General features: G+C 33.8%; 1 protein-coding gene and 1 long non-coding RNA gene across 3 annotated transcripts in view; both read left to right on the forward strand.

The window, feature by feature from the left end:
- Positions 1 to 22,115, forward strand: part of LOC121409290 (myotubularin-related protein 3-like) — a 40,125-nt gene that overhangs the window by 11,123 nt on the left and 6,887 nt on the right. For both annotated transcript variants that reach the window (XM_041601202.1, XM_041601201.1), the window contains exons 4-8: positions 4,098 to 4,180; positions 15,178 to 15,356; positions 19,313 to 19,406; positions 20,983 to 21,096; positions 21,515 to 21,714. In XM_041601202.1, coding sequence (XP_041457136.1) covers positions 4,098 to 4,180; positions 15,178 to 15,356; positions 19,313 to 19,406; positions 20,983 to 21,096; positions 21,515 to 21,714 — 670 coding nt within the window. The remainder of the gene's footprint in view (positions 1 to 4,097; positions 4,181 to 15,177; positions 15,357 to 19,312; positions 19,407 to 20,982; positions 21,097 to 21,514; positions 21,715 to 22,115) is intronic.
- LOC121409291 lies at positions 6,216 to 10,285 on the forward strand. The gene is made up of 3 exons (XR_005969138.1): positions 6,216 to 6,500; positions 9,127 to 9,271; positions 10,103 to 10,285. It is a non-coding gene; the product is annotated as an uncharacterized LOC121409291 (long non-coding RNA).

The raw sequence follows: 22,115 nt of genomic DNA on the forward strand, positions 1-22,115 counted from the left end.
TCTGGACTTCAGTATCTGTCTTGAGATTGTGTCTCATGTCTAGAAGTGTGAGCTCAAGCTCATGTTCTTTATAAAGGGGAAGTTTACCCTAACAAAGAGGTTATTGTAAAAATAGTAAAAAAATAATAAAAGATATTGCTGAAGGTTTGTGAAGAATCCATCAAAGAATAAAATATCATTAGAATTTTGATTAGTTGATTTGTGACGTCATACACTTTTTGTGAGCAGCTTTCCTACATATATGTCATTTTCTCAGAAAATGAAACATGGTTTTTACTGTGCCTTCAGTATATTGATAGAGAAATCATTTCACACCCGTTCCCAAAATAAAACGTAAATTAGTCATTGCGAACCATTAAAAATTTGAAATTTATTCATTTTATATTACATAACATATATGGGGCAGCTGCTTTTTTAAGATGTCACAAATCCAAAACTTGAAATTCCAATAAATTTCTTAATAATCTTCAATGGATTTTCCTCAAATCTTCACCAATATTTTTTTCAATTTTTTTTCTGCTATTTTTACAACATATTTTTTGTTAAGGGTGAACTTCCCCTTTAAGATGGGTATAAATTTAGAATCATGATTGGGATCTGTAGAAATCTTTTAAACTTAACGTTGCTGGAATTCACGATTTTAGGATGAAACTGTTTGCTACAATGCATCTTCTCAATGTCAAATGCACAGTTAACATGAATCTATACACCCTAATACAGTACACCTAGATCAGTTTGATTACAGTCGATTTGTAGAGCTCTGCACATGCGATCATGACGTTTTCATGTCACAGCAAATTTTAGTGTTGCAAGGTAAACTGAAGTTCATTCAGTGACTCACTGATTCAAATTTATAATGTATCTGTGGGTATAAACCATCCATCTGGCCAGCCAATGAAACATGAGATAAACATGTTAGAGCTTGAGAGTCTCGTGTGAACACAACTTGTTCATGTCAAAGCCATTCTGAAGTCTGAGGAGTTCTGAGCTGTGTCAATATTTGACTAGGTTACATTTCTACTTTCTGTACTGTACTATGTAAACTCCAAAGTGCATGATGCCTGGAAGATTTGGTTGTTGTCAGAATATGTGGTTGTGTTTTTATATGGTAAGGACCTTGTTCATTACATGCCTACAATCTCTGGTTACAAGAATGCTAGTTTAAGAAATATGCTCAGGTATTTGAATAAGAATTAAATCACCAAAGAGACTTAATTAGAATTTAATACATATATACACTGTAGGTTTTTATTTTTTTCCTTTTGTAGTTTTCATACAAATTAAAGGGGTAATTAGGCTAAAAATTATAATTTTTAAGTAACATCAGACAAGACAAATTTGAATTGAACAAGAAATGCCAGTTAGAACTTACATGTACATTACATTTTCACTGTGGAGTGTTGTGGCCCAGTGGATTAGTCTTGTATCATAGCAGATAATAGTAAAAAAAAGAGACTCTCTATGTGCTCTACAAAATGTATGTATATTAACTTTTAACTAAATTATACATTAAACCTAATTTAAATTATTCAATAAACCTAAACCTTAAACCTGAAACGTGTCATACAAATTTGAACAAATTAAACCAATACACAAAAGTTACATAATTAATGAAAAGATACAATATTTAACAACATACTACCAGTATATCAAAGTTTATAAACATTATTTGAAAATAAGTGAGTTTTAATAATAGATTTAAATATAGAGAAGGATGGTGCAGTTCAACGGTAGAGAATTCTAGAGTACTACAGGAACAGATAGGGAAAGGGCTCTTTGACCATAGTGTATGTACAATGTACATGTATAAAAGTAAGACACTTTGTTCTAGAAAATTGACATGTACATGTGCATTGTAGGCTTTGAGTGAGCTAGTTATGAAGCCATACATTCCATTTGTTCATTACTCAAGCTTCCCTTTGCTTTCAGTCTTTCACAAATCACCATATTTTTTTGTTGTTGAAAACTCCAAACAAGAGACATCCAAATTCACTTACATCTTTATATTAATATATGCAGATTGTTCAGTCCACTTCAACAACACATTCGTGTGATGTATGACCAAGGAGATATATTATACCCCTCGATATAACAGTATGGCTTGATAAAACTAGTGTTTCTACAGTGTAGGTCAATTTTATATATATCCTCTCACTATTGAACTGTGCCTGGGGGTATGGTGGCAGTCTACTCCTTCTTGGAGCATCTCCTTGTAAGAAAGGCAATTGAAGTGAGTTGAGTTTATTATAGCTCATGAGCAAAAGAGGCCGTTCTCATTACGCTTTCTAAACTAGTTTATTGGAAGCTGATTCGGGAAACCAGTTTGGAAGATCGCTTTGCTAGCGTTCCCACTTGATCACACGAAAGTGGTTTTCAAAATCACTTCACGTAAAGCGCTCTTGTTGCTATGGAAATGCTCTCAGTGGGGTGACACGATTCGCGCGAAATTCGAAACCGCAGCAAGGTCATTCTACACCTGTCGTGTGGAGTAGCGCGCTCAAAATGTACGAAGATCGCTTCCTGAAGAACGGTTGTGTCCTCACTTACGCTAAAACCAGTTTAACGAGGCAAAGCAATCTTGAAAAATACATTGCGAGGTGATTTTCCAAACTGGTTTAGAAGATCGCTTCCAAGACCGCTTTGACCGTTCTCACTACACGTTAAACTAGTTTCCAGTAAACTAGTTATAGGAGCATAGTGAGAACAGCCTCAAAGAGTGTGTGACATCTCATGATGATAAGGACCTCATCTACCTCTACTAGTACCAGTGTGCCTGATGAATTGTCTTGTGACCTTTCTTAGTCCGTGATAAATTACCAGGTCTGTCTTGCATTGGAGACCTGTGCATAGTTTAGTAAATTGAGTTTGCTATTGAATGTACTATTGCCTTGATTTATATTACACACTATAGGGTTTTGTGTTTGTTTAGGCCATTGTGTGAGGTTCAGCTACTCTGACCTATATTTTCAAATTGTCACAATGTTACTTGACAGGTAGCAATGAAAGTGACAATGTGTTTTGAAGCAATGTTGCAAAATACAGGTTTTGAATTGGGACAGAGGTTAGCAAGGAATCGGGTTATTACTGTAAATGTTGTAAAGCTTGAATAAATTTTCCCTCTTGAATTCTGAAGTAATTTAGTGCAGCAAGTGTAATATACATGTACGTACATGTAGATGAAATACACTACTCATATGTCGGCCTACATTTCCCATGTATATGTAGTCCTACATATTCTATAATTTGTATGCTTAAATACATGCAGTATGCATATACATGTATATTGTATTTTTTTTTTACCTTATTTTGATTGTTAATCGTGAAAAGAATATTGACCCAAGGCAAGACTCAAAGACCCCTGTTACATCTGAGAGATTCCCTACCTCGGGCCTGCCCGGGGCCTACCTCGGGTCGGAAAGAAATCAGATGTAAACATCCCAAACCTACCTCGGGCCACCTTTTAGCGAACCTACCGGAGACCACATCCAGAGGTAGTCTCGGGTAGGTATCGGGCTGGCCCCGGTCCACCAATTCGTAGATCTATGTAAACACACACAAGCTTTTGAACCTATCTCGGTCCGTTCGCCAGCTGTCAAATTAGGTCATAGTGCGTGCTATCCCCTCCCCATTCCTGTCGTTCTTCGAATGTTTTGTGACATGTGAATTGGGATTAAGTCTTTGATTTGAGTTGAAACAAGAAAGCATTTCAAACGTATCCTTTTCAAGTCGATCATATCTTCAACGACTGCTGGGATCATCAGCATTCTTCCAGAATAACAAAATGTAAACAACTTCAATTAGTGCGCGCAAATTATTTATAGCCTAGATCGAGTGCGCCCTTTGGTGTCAGCAATCGGATACCGCTCGAAACCATAGGGGAGGGAATGAACGCTGTGATGTAAACAGACCACATTTCGGACTCAGTCCGTTCGCGAAGCTAATCCACCAATAATCCACCAGTCAAGGTTTGCAAGTGGACTCGGTCGGGTCTCGGGTAGGAAACTTTCAGAAGTAACAGTGGTCAAAGACGTAAGCATACAGTTTTGGTGCATGTTGGTGTGTTCACTTTTTATTTATTTTTTCTTCTATATATCCAGGTACCTGTTGGTTTGATTGAGAATGCAGAATGTAAAGATCAGGAGTGCCTTGTTGTCACTTGCAAAGATGGAAAATTAATCAGGTAAAAATACATTTCAATAATTAGCAACATCTCCCTACAGCTACTCTTAGTGAGATATTGTGTATCAGGAATGCAGTTTTATACATATGGGGGAGAGGAATGACCAAAAGGAATGCCTTTATTTGACTAAAATTGACCCCATCTTGCACCCCCCCCCCTCCTCATGGCACTAATTACTAGTATTCTTGATTAGTTTTGCCATCAAGATTTCAATAGATCATGAACACAGTTTCATGGTCAACCAAAGTCACCTACATGGTACTGTAATGTATAGTATAGACCTGTACATGTGTCAATGTGTGATTGATACATTAGCTCTGTGATCCTTAGTTACAGGGATATTTTATTACAGTCACATGATTATTGATAGCAAACATGGTAGTATGACATGCATACAATCCATATAAATCATTCTTTGTATAGTCTCTTTATCTTGCTTGAAAATAAAGATGAAAATTGAAAGAAAACCTTTGGAAAATGTTACCCTTGTGAAATGAAAAGATTCAAATTGCAGTAGGGATTTATCTTTTTAAACTTTGAAAATGGACAAATTACGGAACAGTGTACTGAAGTTCTTAGTTACTTTAATTTTGTTTGTAAACATCTTTTCTACCTTTCGTAAAGTTAAAAAGTATTGCTGATATAGTTGTATCTTTAAATAAAATCATTTTATAATTTTGCAAATAAGGGGATAGAAAAGTGAAGCATGTTGATGAGTGTCAAGGCCTAGTGTCAACTAGAAGCAAGGTTCCCCTAAACATTGTATATTTCTGCAGCACGTGTGATCATATTGGACAAACTTCTGGTGCAAAATCATGCAAAATTTGGAAATAAAATTATTTCTTGTAAATGCACCAATTTCAATGATCTTGGTATTCTTTTTGGTGGAAGATGATTTTAACAATGATGTTAAAAAAAATTCTCGCCCATTGTATGCAAAGTAAGACAATTTCAAAATCTTCCTTTGTGCAATATTTGTTTACACGTATTACATTTATTGTTATTAAAGTCAGTGCCCCTTGAATCAACCTATATGTACAATTATTATTTCATTTTAGTGTTTTGATTGTGAAATCAAACTCCACTCAGGCATTAGTTAATCTCTTGGAATGTACCTTTAACAATAAAAAGAAGTTCTGTTTTGTATATACCTGTTATGCATTGTCTAGTCAGATTTTGAGGACAAACTATTGTTATTGTTTTCAGGGTCAGTGATCAGAAATTGTTAGGAACCCTAATATTGGAAACAATTGTGATTTTTCTTGGATTCATCAAAAAAATATATACATGTACGTAATATATTTGTTGATGATATTGTATTCAAAATTAGAGCCATGTTTATCAGTTTACACTTTAGAGTCATTTCAGTCATAGTGATATTAATCTACATATGTATTTTTAAAAATGAAACAAGTTCATATATCATTGAAAAAGGAATAAGATTGATGCTTATAGTGAGATTTTTTTTATAGAGAGATAGATCCATCATCATGAATTGATATAAAATTAAACTTAAACAAATTCTTTATTCCCCCTTTTTAATTACATATTACCAGGTTCCCAATTTGTTGTATTATTTCCAATTATGGTTGTCTTACATGTATGACCAACCAATGCCTAGTCTGTGCTAATACCTCCTGAGTATTTACATGATGTACATTATGTTAATTATTGGCTATTAAAGGATGCTCTGGGCTGAAAATGGTTAATAAAATTCTGAGAGCAAAATGCTGAAAGTGTCATCAAAAATCTGATAATAAATAGTGAAGTTATGGAATTATAAAGTTTAGCAATATTGTGAAAACAGTTTTATGCATGTCATCATGGATATTTATTAGATGGGCTGATGATGTCACATCCCCACTATTTGTCATTGCATGTACATGAAATCATAATTGCTTTTTTTTAATGCATGTACACGTACAGTGTAAATGATAAGTCTCCTTTGTAATGAATGAAATAAGATTCAGCAATAAATGCCCTTCATCAGTTGTTATTCCAATATTTTTGTTTTTTTAATGAAAATGATTTGAAGAAACCTGGGCCCTGTTGCATAAAAATTTATGTCATAATGACATAAATTTCGATCGTGACATAAAATCATGCATAGCTTATGTCGTTGACATAAATTTCGTTGCATAAAAATATTAACGTATTGTTTTAGCTTATGACGCGATTTAATCATCATTACATAAACTGAATAGTCATGAACGAGCCTGTTGACATAAACTTGGCATAAGTTGTCATTTTTCAGCCGCAGGAAGCTCTTGCGAAAAAGGGTCTTCGGCTTTCTATTTGGACGGGATAGAGGCCTATTTTGGTATGTATCAAATTTTCATTGTTGTATATCGTAGATAATAGATATATCTCACGTTCTGACCAAAATTAAAAGTTTCTAAGTATGAGGAGATGTTTAAATAAATCATTATCGCCGTCAATTTTATGTAATGATTGCTCGGATACTCTCCGGCTGCTCTTAGCCGTACAACGCCGGCAGTGCTAGCCGGAGGTTCCGGCGTCTGACAAAGACAAATAATGCATGGAATCAACAACAACAGAACAGTGTTAAATAATCTTCACGACATTGAACATTGATTTTAAGGTTCGGCGTCGGATAAACACAAATAATTCATGGGATGAACACTGACAGAAAACAGTTTTAATTAATCTTCACGACATTTTATTGGACATTTTCATTCATTGATTTGAAATTAAAGGTTTTTTAAGAGCATCACTGTTCTTCCTGGAAAGATCTAGGCCTATGTTAACATTACTCGTTAGGCCTAGTCTAACGTTAGACTTAGAGCCGAACTGTCTAAGATTAGACTAGAAGTCTAGACTAGACACTCTAGAGTCTATACAAAACAGCTCTGTCACTCACCGTGAGGGCCTAGCCCAGGCCTAAATAATTAGTTGTGCTGAGCCTATGTTCGGAGATTAAAAAAAAAACCTTAAATTTAGGCATGTCACTGTCAGTGTCAATGCAGGGCCAGGCCCTAGCAAGTAAAAGCTTGGCCCCTTTATTAAGTGCTAGTCTAGATCTATTGTTATCTAGTTTTCTTTCTAGGACTAGATCAAGTCTAGGGTCTAATTTAGACTTAGTCTAGCTCTAAAAAAATCTAAGTTAAACTTGTCTTAGTTACTTAGGTGAGCTGAGCTGGCCCTACAATTTAGTCTAGACTCTAGTCTAGGCCTACCCTGGTTTGGGCCTTGGTCCTGGCCAGTGAATGAGGTAGTGCAGCCCTGCCCCTGGACTGAGTCTGGCTGGGGCTCCTTCCATTCATGTTTTTATTAATAGATAGTTTAGCAATACAAGAGATCTAGAATAGATCTAGCTCAGGGCCCAAAAATTGTGTTTACATCATTAGTAAACTAATCATTTGTGGGGCCTATATATCATTTATATGAAACAAGTAACATTATAGATCTACTAGAACTACAAAAGTTACTTCAGATCTATTCTATGTCTATTCTTTAGCCTAACTTTTTAACTCTGACACCAAAATTCAAATACAATCTAGTATATGTGTAGGTTATAACTTAGACCTTTGGCAGACGAGTCCTCTGCTGCCGACGCTAAGCCTACGGTGATGGAGCCCCCTGGGTTTATGATAGAGCTACGGAATAGGGTGTCTAGCTCTAATATGATATTAGTTTCTAGTACCAGTAGAGGCCTAGATGATTTATTAGTTGGTAGATGTGCACTTAAATAACATGTGTAGAGTATAAGATCCTAGCAGCGAGGGGGGGGGGTCCCTCTTCGTTCAGAAAAAACAACAAAGTGATTGGTGTGTAATAAAGGTGATAAAATAATTTAGAAAATCCTGGGTCACCCTCTGTGTTAATGAAGAATGGAGACTACTGAACAGGAAGGTAAAGAAGGGGGGGGGGGAGAATTACACACTGAATTAATTAAGTTAAACACTGAACTGAAAAGACATGTAACTTCACGAAAAACTGATGACTATGTTGTATGTTAATATATAATAAAGATATTAATGTACATCTATGATGGATTAATTTCTATTAATTTTCAAATCAGTGCACAAATAATATGCTTGGAGAAAAGGCATTTCAATTACTGGTAACTACAGGATTTGGTTTCTGATCTGTGAATAAAAATAACCATGACAAATGAAATTCTCTTGATGACTGTTATTAAGAACTCCTCATAGTATATTCTATTCCTTTTACCTATTTACTGTAAAGAGGATATCTTTTAGATCAGTTACTAGAGGGGTGCTTTTTTTAGAAAACAAAAAACTGGCAATTTGAAGTAAAGAAAATCCCTAATTGTATGAATAATAGAATTATAGGGCCTACTATCACTTATCAAAATCTTCACTAGAAGTATTCATACATTGAGTGTGTGAATCATTTTTCTAACATAAAAAAATGAAGCCTAAATAAATAACTTGTACTTTCCTTAGTAAGTGATAAAAGGTGCAAAAAAGTGGCCTTGTTATTGTTTGCACCCATAAAGTTTGTTTGCCCAATAAAAGGGGCAACATTCAACCTTTTAAGGTGCATAATACTTAAAGATTAAAGATGTTCAAATTTTTAACCTCAATTATATGGTTCAAATCTGCGCCCTATATGATGATTAATATAACTTATGCTACACCCATAAAGGTGCACAAATGGGTATAATTGCTCTCATTAGCACCCCTTATTGTACCAACTCCTAAGGTTCAAATTTGAATCCCGATTCTTAGTATGTTCATCAAACCATTTCAAGGTTGAAAGACTAGACCTCATTTGCCTTAAAATAAAATATTCTGTATAACTGTACCAACACCCCTGTCAAATATATTTGACAAAATCTGTAATGATAAAAATATATTTTTTTTAAAGAAGGGACTTCAGTTGTTGTTTATACAAAATGTAAATATGAATTCATTCTCATCTGTTACTATATGAAAAATTTGGTATTCACTTTTTAACAGGTGACCCACACAAACGGTGAGAAGAGGTAAAGAGAGAAAGGGGCACAGCAACTGGAAGGAGAGGGAAGTCCAGACACTCTACCACTGTCTGCGATTGAATAAGAAATTTCTCTTTGGATCAGGGGGTCAAGCTTCTAGTATGAAGGTGAGTCTTTATATAAAGTTGTGTTTATTGAACATTCTACTTGTAAATACAAGTATACTACTGTACGGTAATATTTATTCTTGTCTAATTTGTTATTCTTAAGAGCAGTTGCAAATGTGATGTCCTGTTCTAGTAATTTTCAAATATGAATCTCTTAAAATTCATCCACATCTTGTAATAAATACATCTTAATTTTACTCACAAAATGGATAATATGAATCTCGTGAATTTTTATAGAAATTCAAGTTTCAATTGGCAACTGAGCCCTCTTAATATTTCAATGAATGATATTATGGAATGCATTCACAAAAATATGTAAGAGCAACAACAATGCAACTCGTCAAAGTGAAAACAAAATCTAGGAAGGCTATTGGATCCATACTATTGTAACAATTATTTTCCACTTAACTTTTGCAAGAGATTCAGATTCAGTTGATTTATATTTTTTATTAGAATCTCAACAAAGAGGCTAACAATGAGAGCTTACAAGCATAAACGCAATTTAAGTGCATTTAAGAATAAATAGTAGTAGTAGAAGGGTATATTTTCATTTTCAAGTAACACCACATATGAAAATTTTCACAAATGACTTGATTGAAATTAAATATATTCTGACTTTAATTATAAGTATATAAAAAATGATATTCGAAAGCTATTTACCCAAGTTTTATTTAACATTCTATATTTATTTTAATTATGTCTGTGATTGCAATCTCAAAAGGCTCTTTCATAATCTTTTAGAGATACATCATACATGTAAATGTATGTGAACACTTTACTGTTATCAAGTTGAGTTGCTAAAGTTGTTTTCACTGATTCTTCTTATTTCAGATTGTTCAAGAGTCAAGACTGTTGAAGAGGTGACGTCATTGACCTGGTAGCACCTGGCAAGGGAACTAAATTATATTACTGTTCACCCTCAAGTATCCTAAAAACGGTTTAAAAATTTGAACATTAACAAAAGTACTAATTTTCATTTTTTCAAAGATAATAATCATTATATTGACATTGTGGATATATTTTATGATTATCATAAAATTATTATAATGTTAATGATGATAGGTCATAATAATACAAATGAACAATAGGTAGAAAAGAAGACAACCAAGAAGGAGGAAGAGAAGAAGAAAAAGAAGAGGGGAGGAAGAGAAGAAGAAAAAGAAGAGGGTGGAAGAGGAGAAAAGGAGAAGAACAAATTACAACACTGAGTTCCTCTTCATGATATTACAGAAATCTTCATCTCTTTTAAGTGGAAATATCTATGAATAATATAATATATAATGATATGAAAAATACATTTTAATTAAATCCATGTTCCACTATTAATCATGTTAAAAAGTCATAGGACAGGTGACAAGATAAAATTGTTTCACAAATTTCTAGTGTGTATTTATTTTTAAAGTAATAAATTTACATAAAATGTCATTCTTTTTGCTTCATCTCTTTGTTGCTTTATTGAATCGGGGGGGGGGGGGGGGGGGGGGGGGGGGGGGGGGGCGTGGGTGTGGTCAAAATATGATTTGCCCATCAGAACACACTTGTTTCCCTACTAAAAATAGTAATTAATATTTGTAGAAAATTGTAGGATTATTTTTATAAACTCTAAATATTGTCCCATGAATTGTCAAATTTGGAAAATAATTGATTGAGGGCGAGAAATGAAAATGAGATAGATCTATGTAGAGATGCAAAGATTACACTGTATAGTGAGAAAGCGGGGGCGAGGTGAATTAGAATGGGAGAAGGGAAATGAAAAAGTTTAAATGTGAAGGAGTCATAGAGAACAGAGATAGAGAGATGTATAGAGAATTGGTTAGATAAATTTCGTGAATGATAGTGGCCTAATCTCGGAGGGAGGGAGATAATGAAAGCGATAAAAGGATAAAGCATTTTTTTTTTTTGGGGGGGGGGTTACATTTCATGAGAGAGAGAAAGAAAATGGCCAGGTGCTCAAAGATTAATAAATATAAATGATTGGTGACTGAGGTATGGATTAAGGGATACAGGTGGTATGAACGTGTCCCAATTAAGGCACAAAGCCGTGATGAGTAGTGGCCCCTCATGTGCACTCCTCTTGGAATTTGGGCAATAAGTGAGCATATTCTAAAGTGGACCCCCCCCATCGCCCCATCTCTAATGGCCAGTTTTTGGCACGGATTAAACCCCGTCTCTTTTTTTTTATTTAGGCTTGTTTTTTTTTTTCATGTCAAATATTTTCTTGAAGAAATTCCCCCATTGTGCTTCCACGTTTGTAACCCTCGCCGCAACTGCACTGGCAAGGTGGTTCCATGACATGCTTATATAATACAAAATTGAAATTATAAAGAAAAAATAATAATCATTGATTACAGGGATATATGCATGGTTGTCAATCGGTGTTCATGGTTTGGGGATGACTGACACAAATATTGTTCTCTGTGAAGGAGTTTTCTTTCAATTAGGGGCTTTGGAAATCTAAATTGTTATGGGGCAGACATGGCATAAAGGACGAAATTTATAAAAACTGCGAGCGAGCAAACATTTTAACTTTGTAATACAAAATCTAACTTTGTGATAGATGTTGATATGATATGAAATAGCATATATCATATTTCACTTTTTTTCTTTTCCTTTCTTTTGTCAGACCGAATTTTTCATGATAATGCTACCTTTCTTTCTCCAACGAGACTATTAACTAAGAACTAGATGAATAATGCAAGCGGGAAGCTGCATCTGAGATTTTCGAAAAGAATTGGATGACCTATAAATTATCAATTTTGATGACCTTTTCATATTTCCTTTTTCTTTCCTCTTTTAAATTACAATTCGTATTTCCTCTAGGCCTACCATTTTAGACTATGAACCTGAATAAAGAAAATTAACAAAGAAAAGGCGATATTAAAAAGGATGATGAAATGAACGAGGCACGTCCTATAATGCACTTTGTTGCGGGGAAGGAACATTAAACTAGAACTATCAATGAAGGTGATAAATACCCTTGCCCTTAGCCGTTAGAAACTTACAATGGCAACAGTTTCAAACTATGAAAAAAATATGTCTTGCCCATCTTTACCCAAGACCTCCACGAGCAAGTCATGAGCATAACTGATGAAGTAGTTTGAACCGCAAGATTTTGCCTAATTTTTGACACATATATTGTTACCATGGCAACACGATTCCGACACATTAAAAAAATATGTCCTGCACATTTTTACCTCGAGACCAATGTGTGAGCCAAATTTCATGAGAATTGGTTGAAAACTAACCAAGAAGCAGGAACCAATAGATTTTTACCTAATTTGGGGCAAATAGTATGTGGTAACCATGGCAACATGATTTCCGACACACACAAAATATGTGTCTCTCACATCTTTACCTCAAACTCAATATATGAACCAAATTTCATGAAAATTGGTTGAAAATTGATCTAGTAATTAAAACTGAAAGTTTTTACCAATTTTATGTCATATAATATGCCGTTACCATGGCAACATGAATTCTGACACACAAAATAGATTTTAAAGCTACGGGAAGCAATTCAAATTCCAATACCAACGCCAACACCGGACTTGAAATCATCCAGTGTGCGTACCAAATTTCTGGTTTAATCACATTTGAATTAAAGGGGCGACTCTAGACTGAAAGTCAGAGTTATTATCATTATTTTGGGAGGGAGGGGTGGTGCTTGAAAAATATGTGGCGTTGATATAAATTATGTTATCATTCTAAGGAAAATGTCCTATCCTCAACGAAGTAAACACATTAACTATTATGCTTGGGACTAGTTTTGCTTATAAAAATAAGGGAAATATTTATGATTGTTAGTTTTTCAAATATTGAAAGAATACATCATACGCTATCCAATGACATAAAAATTATTCCGAAATTCCAAGTAAAACTCAAAATATCATCAAATTACAGAGGGCATAATTATAGAAAATGATCGTAAAATTACCCTTAAATCACTTATTGCAGAAAGCCGCCGTTTATGTCTTGATTTTAATCACGACATAAATTTATGTCATTCAAATGGATTTATGTCATGGTTTTATGTCGCGATTTCAGACATAAAGCTTTATGCAACGGATTTATGTCATTATTTGTGTTTATGTCACGATTTATGCTATATGACGTAAATCGTGACATAAATCATGACATAAATCAATACATAAACTTTTATGCAACAGGGCCCTGATTTCATATTTATAATAAAATACAAAATAACAAGTGGGGTTATGACATATCCGATATGACATCATCAGCTTTCTCACTGAATATTCATGAAGACATGCCTAGAACTGTTTCATCAGAATAATGCAAATCTTTAAAATGCCATAACTTTGTTATTCCTTACGTCCGATTTTGATCAAATTTACAGTGTTTTGTTTGTCTGATTTAATAATCTGTTCAAATCATATTATTTTCAACCTGGAGTACCCTTAACACTGTGCATGCTCATATTAATGCACAGAAAATGGTGAATTGATTTCTGCCTGCCAGTAAATGTCTGTCAAGGTTGTATTAAATTAGTATATTGTCAATACCAGAATATATGTTGTCACATGTCAGCTATGGACTGAATACTTTCTCTTATGTTGTGTCAAATAAATAGTTTCTTTGCTGTCGATCTACATGCATTCCTATAGTATTTGAAAAATATTAAGGGTACAGTTACAATAGGCCCCCCCCAAAAAAAAAATTTGGTGTATTGGAGTAACGATTCACTGAAAAATAGGGTAGGTAGGACTTTATTTTCATTGGATCGAGATCCGGGCGTACATGTACAGTACATCATCCCAATATCATGCGGTATTGGGCGTGCTAATGAATACTAAATACATCTCTACAGTGGTCACTATCAATACTCTTGCCGAAGTTGCTTGAAATAGTGGGAAAATAGCTATTCTGTCCACAACACTTCCAGGTTTTCAACATGGCAAATTTGATTGTGAAGTCAGCTTGGTACTCGATATCGATAGCAATAAAAAGAAAAGAACGTAGGGGTCAGGGATATTTTTAGGGTAGGGCAAGTTTCACTAATTAATACCATTTTTTTTGGGGGGGGACCTTGTTGTACATGTGTATACTATTTTGAAGGTGGGAAATAAGAGTCAGAAATGATATGTATATATTTTTTAAAAATCTGTATAGGAGTTAATGGAAGAGTACATAAATATTTTTGAAATCCTTGACTATCTTCTCATTAATCTAGAATTGATCCTCCTGGCAGACATGCAAGATTAAGATCAGCCTTGCTATGTATCTGTAATGATCCAGTGCAATTAAACTAATAGTTGCTAGATTGAGGTATAATTAGTATGAATAATTGCTTTAAAGTTCTTACTGTATCACGAAAGCCTGGAAAAGAGCAGTATTATTAACGATTGGTTTGGTTATGACTTGCTTTCCTTGATTTTGTGTGTTAATTCAACCACAAATCTATTTCAAATTCAATTCAAATTCATTTATTTCCACATCTCTTAAAAAAAACATGCAGTACATTGAGATCAAATCAATCAAATTATTCCATAATGATGGAGTAAAATTTGGGCAAAATAACAAAATACATCAGGTAATGGGATGTGAGGGAGTAATAAAAAGTGTGTTAATTCAACTACAAATCTATTTCAAATTCAATTTTTATTTGTTCTAACTTTCCTGTTTCTTCTTTATACATTTTATGTTCTATCATTTCTGTTTCTTCCTTTAAAGATACATCTTAATACTTCTCATGTAAAATGATCCAAACTTTAAGGTTTTTCAATAACTTCCAAGAACTTTTTACAAATATGTTTGTATTAATGTATTCATAAAGATAACTTTGTTATTTCTACTACGTATGCCTTGATTTTAAGCTGCGATTAAAATGGAAATAATAAAGCTTTTCTTCCCCTCACCCTTCCATTCACTCTTCCTCTATCTTTCAGATGCCAGTTTGATACGAGTGATCAGTGTCAGGAATGGTTGTATCGTGTCTTGAAGACGCTTGAAAGACCTTCAAAGCTTGATGATATCTTTGCATTTTCCTTTCATGCCTGGTGTTTTGATCATTTACATCGGGAATCTGATGTCATGGAACCTGGTGTTTGTTTTCTTGAAGGATCTAGTAAGTATTCGTTATTAATATCATGGGATGCTACACTATTTTGGGCCACTAAAGGCTTTTTTTCATTCATTTTTTTTTCACTTTGTAAGTTGATTTTTTCCCATCACAGTATGGCAGAGATGAAAATAAAATCTGTTGTTTTCATTTTGCACCTGTTCATATTTACATGTATGAATTGTAGCCTCATTTAATTTGTGTAGCATTAGTGTACATTATATGATTGCTTGGGTTGTGAGTACACGTATGAGTTGTTTATAAGCAGGTCAGTCAGCTTTCATTCATTTCTATATTTTCCTCCTTATTGCTTATCACAACTGCCATTTTAAGTGAGAAAATAATTTAAACAGGAACAAGGAACTGTTTTGAAAGAGCGGAAATAGCTATTCATATTCACATGTTAATGTTGCATCATCTTCTAATTACAGTACAAGTCATTTGCATAGCTAGAGGTATATTAACTTCAACTATTTTGTAATTCCCCTTTCTTTTTTTTAGAACAACCTTTCTCTATCATCTTTTGATTCCTGTCAGTGTCCAGTAAACCTTGTTCATAGTGATAAAACTGGATATATTTCGATAGTTCTTTATTCTTTCCCTATAAAATGGACAAAATTTAAAATAATTTGAAATACTTTTCTAAGGTATTATTTTCATGCAAACTTTAGGAGAGTATTTCATGAAACAGTTCTAGTCAGTGATTTTTAATATTTGTCATAAGCTACTGAAACACTTGCTTCTGATTGGCTCGGAACAAATTTGTCAGTGAAAATCACCGACAAGATTCTTCATGAAATACTCCTCAGGTAAAACACAATAGGCTGCATGAATAATTCATTCTATGCATATAGAGAAAAAATAACGATTATTTTTATCAAATGAAAAATAATGATTTATTCATAGAAATGAAACCATAAAGATCAGAGCAGTCGTACTGTACACCCGCTCATAGCTCAAACTTCTCCCATGTATTTGTATTTAATTAGTATCTAGACCAGACAATTATGTCTGCCCACAGACCATAAATGAGTCTTGTAGAAAATACATGTTTTATACCACTATCTGCCGTATAGCAGCGCATGAACTTAGATAAGGAACAGATAATGTCTGATGAGTGGTGACTCATAGGGAGAGAGAGAGAGAGATAGGAGTGATATAATTATTAATATTTAATCAGATATTCAGGTCAATTTAAAGCACAGCTGTAAATTAACCTTGTTTTTGTAGTATACAATATATATGTGTATAAATGAGGGATCAGCAAGGACACGAAAATGCAATCAATTATTTTCCATCAGCAGTGTTGAACATATCATTAAATATTCACACAGCATTATAGTGGTGATAGGATAAAATAAAGAGTGACATTTTAGATTTTGGAATATGGAATCACACATAGGCCCTATATGTACACATTACTTCATTTTATACATTTGTACAATGGAAGTTAATTTACCACCAACACCACCCCCCCCCCACACACACACACACAACACACATCCGTCCTCGATCAACAGATATACTACTTATATTTGGGCAGTTTATCTTGCAATAATTCAATCCCAAAATTAGTACTACAAATGTAAATATCTCAGCTTTTATATTACAGGGCTATAGACTTGATTTTTGTTGATACTGCAAAGAACTCAAATGACAACATTATCTGTAAAGGAAATGGTGCAGAAAATTAAAGCTAACACATATAGCACATTTTTTATATAGATCTGCCTACCCTCGATACATCATCCTATCTAATTCTGATATAATTGATATGGTCAGGGTCCTATCCTGGATGATTTAAATGTCAAGTTGTACATGATAGTAGGGCAAGAGACTGGTGAAAGTGGTTGCAGTATAGGCCTATGTAGGTCAATATTTCTATACATTATTTTTCACTTGCCCTTGGCTTATTGTGAGTAATTGTTTTGATTACTTTGGTGGCATTTCTATGCCTTTTAAATGTGGAGATAGGTGGAAGTGAGGTCCAATTCAAGGCTGTTCAAAGAATCCATGTAATGATAATAGGTATATAGACTGATGATAACACTACTAGTTTCATTGAGATCAGCTGTGTAGTTCATAATGGATTACATGTTCATTTATAAGTTAACTTACTTGATATGAAAAGACAGGTGATTTTTGACAGCTTGAATCCATTGTGTTTGAAATATGAATGGCTACATGTACATTCTGTAATCCCTCACTCAGAGGCTCTTTAAACTAATTAGAGAACAAAATATACAACATGTACACTGTAGGCCTATCATGATAAAATGAAACTGCTGTATTTTATTTCATTGTTTTTAAATGAGAAGCATACACAAACACCACAATTATTTAATAATATAAGAATAGCTAAGGTATATTGGGATGACCATTTGATAAATTCAGCTAGATGCATACATGTAGTACATGTACACATGATTTTTTAAGAGGAGGTGGGGGGGGTCATGGCAGTGGAGGAGGAGAGTGGGGATTTTCGTTTTCCCATTATGTGTTCTGATTCATATTGCGTACTCTAGGGGACAATATTGCTTTTTTATCATATTCATTGCTGAGTACATGGATACTATCCATCTACTAGACCAGCCTCACTTTCAACAAAATATATATATTGCATTTCAAAGATTGGGGGGGGGGTTGAATCCTTTTTATTGTGGCTTAAATGAGGAAAATTAAAAAGGGCACCAATACTTTCTAATGTGAAACTACGCTTCACAGCTTCGCCTCTTCATATTTCATCGGGCACTAAATTAAAACCTATAATGGAAACCTAGTCCTATCATTGTAATATTTTATTGGCTTTCACTTAATACATAAAGCAAATGATTATAATTTTACTCTTCTGTTTGTAAACAGATTTTAGAGCACTGCAGTTTACCTTGATAGAGCTTTTACATAAATACTTTTTTGTTACATGTCATGGAGACCTCTGATCAAGCAGATTATTTTCAGAAGCTACCTTACCCTTTAAATGTTAGAATCTGACACCTGATTAAGCTGGTTACATGCTGCTGGGAACTGATTGCTATTGAAATAAGAACCCTGTGAATATAAAACACCTCATTTCATTTCACATTATTCAATAGGCTCTACTCACTGGGTAGCAATACTGGTATAATGGAGAGGGACAATGTATGGGTTTTCATAGGAGTGGGGATCAGTCATGTGACTCTGATCACGTAGCTTTATAATTTTATTATATTTACGAATATGAATTATAGAGAATATTATCATTGCCAAACAATTTTTTTCTAAGAATTTTGATTAGATTGAATAAACATTCTTGACTAGTGGCACTTAAAAGTGATCAATGTCTTAAATTGCTCTGATTCTTTAACTAGAATTATATTACAATGCTATTCTTTAATTTCTTTTATATTTTGTTTATGTTTGTAAGCATTATCTTTAATTCCAATATCATGCTATCTCCCTCTTAATCCTTGATCAAATAGTACAGAGTACATTTATTGATAAGTAATGAAACAATTTACATATATGAAATTGATTTATGACTATGGTATTAAGAAATCACTTTAGACTTGCCCATACACGTCTACATATTTTTTAGTGATGATAAAGCAGTGGTACATGTACATGTATTTGATGATAATTTGATCAAATGTTGTACAATTGCTAAATATCATATCATGTAAAAAAAATCTGATAATATATTGCCTTACAATTATTTCTATTGTTTATAGACTTGATTCTCTTTAATGCCACCAGGTGGCTTTTTCAGAAAACTGATAAAAATTGGAAACTCGGGTAAGCGCATTCTGTCAATGACTTCATGCGTTAAATCTCGTATAACCCCCCCCCAAAAAAAACAAAAAACTGTGTTTTCAATTTATTTCTATACATTAGGACCCAGACATGCATGAATAATTGTAGTTTTAACTCTAACATTTGATTTGCTTTATATTCATGCTGCCTTTCTCATCCTTGTCTCATTACAGGTAAAGTTGTACACTGTAAATTCAGAACAGAAATCGATCGTCAAGGATTTGATTTAAAGAGAGCGTGGAGAATATTTGACAACTCAGATTTCAAGTAAGTATTTCAATATGTGAGTTATTAAAGGAATGTTCTATTTATGCTCCCTCTGTATCACATTTTGAACTGTATAATTATTTGTTGATTAAAGTAAATACCACAAAAAGTAGGGAAGAAATTATCAGTTGTACCTCAGATTATTTGATTTCAACATTCAACACTTCATATTCATAGCATTGTTTGATTATTCTGCATATGCTTCATTGTTAAACGAAAAATCATCAGTATAACATGTGATGAATTAACATTACAAATTTCAAGTGTATATGATGAATTGTAATAACAGGGAAGTGGAACATGATCTCAGTTATGGTCTGATGACTTTACTCTTTAAGTGTTCATGAATGGAAGGGGGAGGTGGCTCTTCAATTGAATGTAAATAGAGACAATGTAAATATTGTCTGGTGATGTACATGTTTGAAGAGTATGTAGTGTGTTTGGTAAGAATAGAACATTTGTAGTTATTATTGCTCAGGAACAGCAATCAAGATCTGGCTTCTCTAATGTAATGGAGGAAGATTTTAATGAAATTGATCTGTGAATTATTTTTCCCAGTCAGGAACAAATTCCAGGGAGTTGCTATTTTGAAGTGGTGAAAGATATTATATTGCTTGTTAGAAAATTCTGAAGAAATTTACTTGAATGACAGACTTTTTGGGATTAACAAAAAAAAAATCTTAGATCGGCATCTGGTTCAAGTAGGCATTTGGTTTTGAAAAATGGAAATTTGATATCATCTCATGGTATCCTCTTATAATCAACATTCTTTATAAAATGTATACAAAATTTTTATTGTACTTTTTGTTGAAGCAGATTTGCTAGGTTGGATAAACCATTACTTTATTAATATTAGATGTGTTTTCTCAATTGGATCTTTTTCAAAAGGCCACAAAAATCCACCAATGCATCCTAAATGTATTAATTTTTACTGGTTGTGTAGAGATCGGAACAACTTTGTAGTGGATTTTATATTGGGAAGTGATGTAATTCCAGTACCCAGACGGTATTATGTTTATTTAAGGAACACAGCTGTTAGGGATCATTAGTATGCATGAAGACCAGTAATCTGAGCTGTACGTCTGACACATGCAGCTCTTCTACTAGTGAATTTAATTAAACTCTGTGAAGTGAGTCAAAGCTTGAGTTTCTTTTTATCAGACTTGATAATAGGCCAAACAAGCTTTATAGGCCATTGACTGATATTGATACTTGAAAATAAAGGTATGTTGAATAACTGAATGACAAGGTACAAATAATCTTTGTAACAATATGTAATAATACTTCAGTCTGTACATTGGCAATGTAATGAAATCTAATGAAAATTATCTGTATATCCCTTGTCTACCTTCCCTGCTCATATTCCCTTGATTTATGTCCAGCTTATTTTTCGACCAAATATCCATCAAGTGTATATTTTATTAAAGCATATGTGCATAAATTGTACCTGTGATACTTTAGAATCCAACCAATGAAACTTAAATAAATGCCTGAGACTTAGTACGATACAGCATAATTCATTACTCAATCATGTGATCTTTAGAAATTGAAAGTGTCTTTTTTTTCTTTCTATTAGATACTGCACAACCTATCCTACTCAGCTTATTGTACCAAAAGAAATTGAAGATGATACTATGAAGAAATCTGCTAACTTCAGGACATCAAAGAGGTTTCCATCAGTAGTTTGGAGGTAATTATGATCACCACCACCAATACCACTATCACCCCCATTATCGCCACCACCACCACCATCATCATCATCATCACCACCACCCCCACCATCACCACCACCACCATCATCAATCATCATATTCATTATTGTTATGGTATCATCATCATCATAATCATCATCATAATCACCACCACCGCCACCATCACCACCATCATCATCATTGATCATCATGTTCATTATTGTTATGGAATCATCATCTTCATCATCAATCATCATCATTATTGAATTATTATCACAATTGAATTATTATCATCATCATTTAGAATTGAAGATTATTATTGTATGTACTCTGTACTCTAATGCTGTTGTTTCATCTCTTGACTGATATAATACAATGATTTAATCCTAAACTTGTAAAATGATGTTTCTGTACTAGACACAAGGGCAATGGAGCAGTGATCGCTCGTTGTAGTCAGCCTGCTGTGGGATGGTTTGGATGGAGGAGTGAAGAAGATGAAGGAATCATGTCAGCCATCTTGGATGCATGTGCTATGGATGATCCAAAGAAGAATAAGAAGAGTTGTCATAGCAATGGTCATGTTAGATCAGAACCAAAAGGGATTCCAAATGATCAAGGTTTGTTGGATGTGGATACAAGTTTTACTTCTCTCCCTCTCCTCAGTTTGAGCATCGATTGTTGTAGATCTCTAAATCTATTTTGACCTTGATTTTTGCTTTTGTAGTAACTTTAATTTATACTTCTATCTTGTCTACTGAAAAATCATAGGAAAAAAAAACTTCTCTGAAAATACAGGTGGATTTAATTTTTATAGAGACTAGAAAAGTAGTTAGCAATCTAAGAGAAATCACATACTTTGTCACACCAAGACACTGGAACCTAGAAGTTAAAAATTGATTTTGGGGTTGATTTAAATGGTTGATCATACAAAATTATCCATGCTGTCAAGCATAGAAACCAACCCCAAGATCAATCGCTAAGCCCTCTTGTGTGTATAATGTAGGTACGCTAAGGGACA

This window comes from Lytechinus variegatus, chromosome 2 (assembly GCF_018143015.1).
Source record: "Lytechinus variegatus isolate NC3 chromosome 2, Lvar_3.0, whole genome shotgun sequence".
Taxonomy (NCBI): domain Eukaryota; kingdom Metazoa; phylum Echinodermata; class Echinoidea; order Temnopleuroida; family Toxopneustidae; genus Lytechinus; species Lytechinus variegatus.